Below are 8658 nucleotides of genomic sequence, written 5' to 3'. Positions count from 1 at the left end.
CTAATAAGAGGTGAGAGAATGGATTTTAAAGATGGTCAGCGCTCCTTTAAAGGGAGGGACCAGCGATACTGTTAATAAAGCTAATAAGAGGTGAGAGAATGGATTTTAAAGATGGTCAGCGCTCCTCTAAAGGGAGGGACCAGCGATACTGTTAATAAAGCTAATAAGAGGTGAGAGAATGGATTTTAAAGATGGTCAGCGCTCCTTTAAAGGGAGGGACCAGCGATACTGTTAATAAAGCTAATAAGAGGTGAGAGAATGGATTTTAAAGATGGTCAGCGCTCCTTTAAAGGGAGGGGGCCAGCGATACTGTTAATAAAGCTAATAAGAGGTGAGAGAATGGATTTTAAAGATGGTCAGCGTATGCATTTCAAAGAAACAGGTCACTGTGTTTACCTACCCTGAGGGAGCCTCTCTCGCAGTACTCAAACACACTGAACAGCCCATAGTCAAACTTCACTGTGCCGTAGAACTTGGTGAGGTTGTAATAGTCGATCTGCAAGAGCTGAAATTGAATTCAGAACCAGGTTGGGTTATGAAAGAGGCAGAGGACTACAGCTCCCAGCATCCCTCGCAACTGCCGCAGGTGAGGAGGCATGCTGGGAGCTGTAGTTCTAGCCAGGGATATACCAATTCACTGTGTATCAAGACCACAGCACAGCTCACTGCAGTTAAAGGACTACAGGTCCCAGTATCCCTCGCCACTGCCGCAGGTCAGGAGGCATGATGGGAGCTGTAGTTCTAACCAGGGCTGTGCTGATTCACTGTGTATCAAGGCAACAGCACAGCTCGCTGCAGTTAAAGGACTACAGCTCCCAGCATCCCTCGCCACTGCCGCAGGTGAGGAGGCATGCTGGGAGCTGTAGTTCTAACCAGGGCTGTGCTGATTCACTGTGTATCAAGGCAACAGCACAGCTCACTGCAGTTAAAGGACTACAGCTCCCAGCATCCCTCGCCACTGCCGCAGGTGAGGAGGCATGCTGGGAGCTGTAGTTCTAACCAGGGCTGTGCTGATTCACTGTGTATCAAGGCAACAGCACAGCTCACTGCAGTTAAAGGACTACAGCTCCCAGCATCCCTCGCCACTGCCGCAGGTGAGGAGGCATGCTGGGAGCTGTAGTTCTGGCAGCTCATTGAGTGGTCCTTGAATGGTGTTTGATAGCTGGTTTGTCGCTGAATTGACACTGTGGATATTAAATGGTCTCACCTTGTTTAAATCCATCTTCTGTCTCTCGGTAAAGTTGCCATCAGAATTAAGTTCTTTTAAAATGACAATCTGTGTGTGGAGGGGAAAAAAAAAAAAAAAATAATAATAATAATTTTATCGTCAGTTTACCTCATGTGGTGGAATTCACACATTTACCACAAAAACGCCTTTCAGAGAGAAAGCACAGGGAAGCATTGTAAAGCACAGAGAGGTTTGGTAAAGCATAGGGAAGCATTGTAAAGCACAGAGAGGTCTGGTAAAGCATAGGGAAGCATTGTAAAGCACAGAGAGGTGTGGTAAAGCATAGGGAAGCATTGTAAAGCACAGAGAGGTCTGGTAAAGCATAGGGAAGCATTGTAAAGCTAAGAGAGGTCTGGTAAAGCATAGGGGAGCATTGTAAAGCACAGAGAGGTGTGGTAAAGCATAGGGAAGCATTGTAAAGCACAGAGAGGTCTGGTAAAGCATAGGGAAGCATTGTAAAGCACAGAGAGGTCTGGTAAAGCATAGGGAAGCATTGTAAAGCACAGAGAGGTCTTGTAAAGCACAGGGAAGCATTGTAAAGCACAGAGAGGTCTGGTAAAGCATAGGGAAGCATTGTAAAGTACAGAGAGGTCTGGTAAAGCATAGGGAAGCATTGTAAAGCACAGAGAGGTCTGGTAAAGCATAGGGAAGCATTGTAAAGCACAGAGAGGTCTGCTAAAGCATAGGGAAGCATTGTAAAGCACAGAGAGGTGTGGTAAAGCATAGGGAAGCATTGTAAAGCACAGAGAGGTCTGCTAAAGCATAGGGAAGCATTGTAAAGTACAGAGAGGTCTGGTAAAGCATAGGGAAGCATTGTAAAGCACAGAGAGGTCTGGTAAAGCACAGGGAAGCATTGTAATGCACAGAGAGGTCTGGTAAAGCATAGGGAAGCATTGTAAAGCACAGAGAGGTCTGGTAAAGCATAGGGAAGCATTGTAAAGCACAGAGAGGTCTGGTAAAGCATAGGGAAGCATTGTAAAGCACAGAGAGGTCTGGTAAAGCATAGGGAAGCATTGTAAAGCACAGAGAGGTCTGGTAAAGCACAGGGCGTCCCGTGGAGATGAGAGAGACTCACCTTTTTGTCGTATCGGCCTCTTCGTATTTGATCCACTCTGTCTTTCCGGTGGTCTTCATCAATCTGAAAACGCAGAGAGAAAAACCATTGAACTGCATGTAATTCAATCCAGTCTAGTTGAATTTACACTGAAGACGCTGAGAGAGACTTCTAGTGGAAACGTTTGCCGTTGAATTTACACTGAAGACGCTGAGAGAGACTTCTAGTGGAAACGTTTGCCATTGAATTTACACTGAAGACGCTGAGAAAGACTTCTAGAGGAAACGTTTGCCATTGAATTTACACTGAAGACGCTGAGAAAGACTTCTAGTGGAAACGTTTGCCGTTGAATTTACACTGAAGACGCTGAGAAAGACTTCTAGTGGAAACGTTTGCCATTGAATTTACACTGAAGACGCTGAGAAAGACTTCTAGTGGAAACGTTTGCCATTGAATTTACACTGAAGACACTGAGAGAGACTTCTAGTGGAAACGTTTGCTATTGAATTTACACTGAAGACGCTGAGAGAGACTTCTAGTGGAAACGTTTGCCATTGAATTTACACTGAAGACGCTGAGAGAGACTTCTAGTGGAAACGTTTGCCATTGAATTTACACTGAAGACGCTGAGAGAGACTTCTAGTGGAAACGTTTGCTATTGAATTTACACTGAAGACGCTGAGAGAGACTTCTAGTGGAAACGTTTGCCATTGAATTTACACTGAAGACGCTGAGAGAGACTTCTAGTGGAAACGTTTGCCATTGAATTTACACTGAAGACGCTGAGAGAGACTTCTAGCGGAAACGTTTGCCATTGAATTGACACTGAAGACGCTGAGAGAGACTTCTAGAGGAAACGTTTGCCGTTGAATGTACCTTTAAGCTGATGGTATTCTTGTCTTTGTTCTGCAGAGAGGTGATTTTGTCGGGAGGGATGTGAGACCATTTCTTGAGATAGAAGCGATGCTCCCTCCTGTAACTTCTGAAAAACAAACACAGACAGAGAGAGAGACGGACATTCACAACCGTGTGTGTGACAGACAGACAGACTGCGGCACTAGCCACACAAGTGTTTAAACAAACAGTCCCTTTAGTTAAAATGCCTGGCCAGGTAACTTCTTAATTATTGTATCTATTTAATTAAGGATTCCCCTTTAAGAAGGCTGAACTCCCATGAGGCTTTGTTCTTTTCTAAACAGGTAGAGGGTTGAAGGGAGGCAGGTTTCTGTTCTGGGTTCTGGGTTCCTCCGCGTGGTTTTCAGGATTTTATTTACAAGAAAATTTTATTAAATAAGAACTATACTACCTTGGAGCATCTCTTGGACAACTTGTTGCTGTCGGACTGCCACTGGAACTACAGAATAAGCATCAACAAACAATCACACAGTCGGGTTGAGATCATTTAGTGTGGATATAATTTGTGTGGGGAAATGGATTTATTGTGTGTCGTTTTGGAGTTGATTTGTTTAATTGAATTATTGTTTTACAGACGGCAGTGTGGAGTAGCGGTCAGGGCTCTGGACTCTTGACCGGAGGGTCGTGGGTTCAATCCCAGGTGGGGGGGACACTGCTGCTGTACCCTTGAGCAAGGTGCTTTACCTAGATTGCTCCAGTAAAAACCCAACTGTATAAATGGGGAATTGTATGTAAAAATAATGTTATTATTATTATTATTATTATTATTATTATTATTATTATTATTATTATTATTTATTTCTTAGCAGACGCCCTTATCCAGGGCGACTTACGATTGTTACAAGATATCACATTATTTTTACATACAATTACCCATTTATACAGTTATATCTTGTATAATGTGATATCTTGTAACAATTGTAAGTCGCCCTGGATAAGGACGTCTGATAAGAAATAAATAATAATAATAATAACAGACGGGTGCTCGATTGAGGCTTGCTGCCTGCTAGGCTTGGTTGAGGGGAAGGGCAGCAAGTGATTGGCTGTGCTGGACCTCAATCAGCAGGTGGGCGGGTCTTGATTGTCAAAAGCACCCGCGGGAGATGGTTCGAGGCGACTGCAACGCCATGCCAGAGGGGAGCAGCGTATAGTCGAGAGGAGAGGGTCCGCAACGCAGGAACAACAGCAACCCTGAGACTGCAGGCGGGGCTTGTGAAGGCAATGCCCAGCCAAGCCCCTTCAGATTAAGAGACCCCCTCTACCCAGATTCAGAGATTCAGAGACCCCCTCTACCCAGATTCTGAGATTCAGAGACCCCCTCTACCCCAGAATCTGCTATTCAATAACTTGAGCTGAATAATGTTAAGAGCCAGTTTCCTGACAATAGGAGAAGCGCTTCAAACAGAGAGATGGAGGAACGTGTGACGTGTGACCTGCGCCTGCACTGCCTCCCCTCCGCCAGCAGGGGGCGGGTGACGACATGGGAACAACAGAGAAAGGCATTGGACTGTATGGCAAGAGATTTGTTTGGTGTTCCCTACCTCAGAACTGCGAGCGATATGAAAAGAACCAAAACTATAGCCACGGTCAAAGAGATCACAGCAATAGTGAGGGTGTCAACTCCTGTGAAGACATCAAGAGAGAAGGCATTATTATTATTATTATTATTATTATTATTAATATTATTATTATTATTAGTATTATTAATGAGTCTTTCAGTGGAGGCTTTTTCTCCCAAAGCGACTTCCAGAGACTAGGAGGGTGAACTCTGCATCATCAACAACTGCTGCTGCTGCTGCAGAGTCACTTCCAATAGGAGCTCGTTTGTTTGACGTCTCATCCGAAGGACGGAGCACAAGGAGGTGAAGCGACTCGCTCAGGGTACCAGAATTACATTGGAACTACAGTTTGAGATCACTAGACTAGACTTGATTGAATTACATTGAGATCACTAGACTAGACTGCATTGAATTACATTGAGATCACTAGACTAGAGTGGATTGAATTACATTGAGATCACTAGACTAGACTGGATTGAATTACATTGAGATCACTAGACTAGACTGGATTGAATTAACTCCTTGTTTGATTGAATACTTTATTTTGCATGCTGACCACTGTCTGGAGCGTCGTTAGGGAGACTCCCTTTCCATAAGAAGCTGGGCTGACTGTCGATTTCCGTGGTCTTATTCGTGGCTGTGTTGAATTCATAGAGAGTTTTGTACTGTAACAATAAAAGACAAAGATAATATTTACTGTGTTCCTTCAAATCTAACCCAAACCCAAACCTAACCCACACCCCAAACCACACCCCAACCCCACACCCCAACCCCAACCCACACCCCAACCCACACCCCAAACCACACACCAACCCCACACACCAACCCACACACCAACCCCACACCCCAACCCACACACCAACCCACACCCCAACCCACACCCCACACCCCAACCCCAAACCACACACCAACCCACACCCCAACCCCAACCCCACACCCCAACCCCAAACCACACACCAACCCCAAACCACACACCAACCCACACCCCAACCCCAAACCACACACCAACCCACACCCCAACCCACACCCCAACCCCAAACCACACACCAACCCACACCCCAACCCCAAACCACACACCAACCCACACCCCAACCCCAAACCACACACCAACCCACACACCAACCCCAAACCACACACCAACCCACACACCAACCCTAACCCATACCCCAACCCACACCCACACCCAAACCTAACCCACACCCCAACCCCACACCCTAACCCCAACCCCAACCCACACCCCACACCCCAACCCCAACCCCAACCCACACACCAACCCCAACCCCAACCCACACCCCAAACCACACACCAACCCCAACCCACACACCAACCCACACCCCAAACCACACACCAACCCACACCCCAAACCACACCCCAACCCCACACCCCAACCCACACTCCAACCCACACCCCAAACCACACACCAACCCACACCCCAACCCACACTCCAACCCACACCCCAAACCACACACCAACCCACACCCCAAACCACACCCCAACCCCACACCCCAACCCCACACCCCAACCCCAACCCACACCCCAACCCCAACCCACACCCCAAACCACACACCAACCCCAACCCACACACCAACCCCAACCCCAACCCAACCCCAACCCCAACCCACACACCAACCCCAACCCCAACCCAACCCCAACCCCAACCCACACACCAACCCACACCCCCCAACCCCAACCGACACACCCCAACCCACACACCAACCCACACCCCAACCCCAACCCCAACCCCAAACCTAACCCACACCCCAACCCACACTCCAACCCACACCCCAACCCACACCCCAACCCACACACCGACCCCAACCCCAACCCACACACCAACCCCAAACCCAACCCACACCCCAACACACACACCAACCCCAACCCACACCCCAAACCACACACCAACCCCAACCCACACCCCAAACCACACACCGACCCCAACCCACACCCCAACCCATACCCCAACCCCAACCCACACCCCAACCCCAACCCCTTTCGTTGGCGATTATTTTTTTTGAATCCACGGTTCTGTGAATATTTGAGAAGAAATCCATTAAAAAGCGTGTCTCAAACAGGAAGAACTTACTGTGTGGTCCTTTGTGGAGTAATACATGACTGTGAGGTTGATGTCTCTGTCACCATGGCCATCAAGAACGAAACGCCCACTGACCGCTGAGAGAGCGGGGAGAGGGGGAGAGAGAGAGAGAGAGAGGAGAGAGAGAGGGGGGGAAGGAGAGAGAGAGAGAGAGGGAGAGAGACAGACAGACAGAGAAAGAGAGGGAGAGGGAGAGAGAGGGAGACAGACAGACAGACAAAGAGAGGGAGATGGAGAGCAAGACAGAGAGAGACAGACAGACAGAGAGAGACAGACAGAAAGAGAGAGGGGGAGAGACAGAGACAGAGCGAGGGAGAGAGACAGAAAGAGAGAGGGAGGGGGAGAGAGAGAGAGACACAGAGTGAGGGAGAGAGAGAGATACAGAGAGAGAGGGAGAGGATTAGGGAGGGAAAGAGAGACAGACAGGAAGAGAGACTTCAGTGCAGGTACTTGATAACTCCTACCTTACTTAACTGTAACCCCAAATACATATATATATATATATATTTTTTTTTTTTCAACAGTTTACAGGGCAGAATCTGATGGCATCTAATGCAATATAAATTAGAAATACAAACAGACTTGAACTTCAACTGAAGACGCTGAGAAAGACTTCTAGTGGAAACGTTTGCCATTGAATTTACACTGAAGACGCTGAGAAAGACTTCTAGTGGAAACGTTTGCCATTGAATTTACACTGAAGACGCTGAGAGAGACTTCTAGTGGAAACGTTTGCCGTTGAATTCACACTGAAGACGCTGAGAAAGAGCGTGTCTATCTGCATGTATGATTGTATGTGTCTAACAGGATGGAATCTGTGTTTAGGATGCACGGAGACTCCCACCTTGGAAATCGACGTCCTTGAAGGACAATCTCCACCCCTCCTTATTTTCCAGGCTCTTTTTCAGGACGTGACCGAACAGGAAGACTCCGTCTGCGTATCCCGTGATGAAATCGTTCTGTAGCTGAGAGGACAGAGAGACAAAGTGTGACAAAGCACAGAGTAGTGTGGTAAAGCATAGGGAAGCATTGTAAAGCACAGAGAGGTCTGGTAAAGCATAGGGAAGCATTGTAAAGCACAGAGAGGTGTGGTAAAGCATAGGGAAGCATTGTAAAGCACAGAGAGGTCTGGTAAAGCATAGGGAAGCATTGTAAAGCACAGAGAGGTCTGGTAAAGCATAGGGAAGCATTGTAAAGCACAGAGAGGTGTGGTAAAGCATAGGGAAGCATTGTAAAGCACAGAGAGGTCTGGTAAAGCATAGGGAAGCATTGTAAAGCACAGAGAGGTCTGGTAAAGCATAGGGAAGCATTGTAAAGCACAGAGAGGTCTGGTAAAGCATAGGGAAGCATTGTAAAGCACAGAGAGGTCTGGTAAAGCACAGAGAAGCATTGTAAAGCACAGAGAGGTCTGGTAAAGCATAGGGAAGCATTGTAAAGCACAGAGAGGTCTGGTATGGAGCGGGTCAGTACCATGGTGGTGTTGAGTACACTGGTCCAGTTATTTTCTGGTGGAGCCATGGTCAGAACCAGTACGTTTTTCATGTAGTTTCCCGCAGTCGTGTTGGTGTGATAGATGTGACTGGGGAAAGAACAGCACGAAAAACAACCCTGTCAATCCATCCCTCCATCCATCCATCCCTCCATCCATCCATCCATCCCTCCATCCATTAATAATGAGGCTTTTATAGTTACAGCTCTGGCCAAAAGTATTGCATCAGCCTACAGAATGAACTACAGCTCCCAGCATGCCTCTGCACCCGCGGCCATGGGGAGGTACGCTGGGAGCTGTAGTTCTTTGTGCTGCAGTCAT

At 47.3% G+C, this 8658-nt stretch overlaps 1 protein-coding gene across 1 annotated transcript in view; it reads right to left on the bottom strand.

The window, feature by feature from the left end:
* Positions 1 to 400: 400 nt before the first annotated feature.
* LOC131725425 (guanylyl cyclase C-like) overlaps positions 401 to 8658 on the bottom strand; it is a gene marked incomplete at its 3' end in the record, with an annotated part of 17682 nt that continues 9424 nt past the window's right edge. Inside the window, exons 7-16 of the mRNA XM_059018682.1 lie at positions 8319 to 8427; positions 7693 to 7813; positions 6840 to 6925; positions 5313 to 5421; positions 4739 to 4820; positions 3589 to 3636; positions 3159 to 3264; positions 2304 to 2366; positions 1208 to 1276; positions 401 to 505 (exon numbers count right to left, since the gene is read on the bottom strand). Of these exons, the coding sequence (XP_058874665.1) occupies positions 401 to 505; positions 1208 to 1276; positions 2304 to 2366; positions 3159 to 3264; positions 3589 to 3636; positions 4739 to 4820; positions 5313 to 5421; positions 6840 to 6925; positions 7693 to 7813; positions 8319 to 8427 (898 nt within the window). The remainder of the gene's footprint in view (positions 506 to 1207; positions 1277 to 2303; positions 2367 to 3158; positions 3265 to 3588; positions 3637 to 4738; positions 4821 to 5312; positions 5422 to 6839; positions 6926 to 7692; positions 7814 to 8318; positions 8428 to 8658) is intronic.

This window comes from Acipenser ruthenus, unplaced genomic scaffold (assembly GCF_902713425.1).
Source record: "Acipenser ruthenus unplaced genomic scaffold, fAciRut3.2 maternal haplotype, whole genome shotgun sequence".
Lineage (NCBI taxonomy): Eukaryota > Metazoa > Chordata > Actinopteri > Acipenseriformes > Acipenseridae > Acipenser > Acipenser ruthenus.
This window is presented reverse-complemented; position numbering and strand designations above follow the sequence as displayed.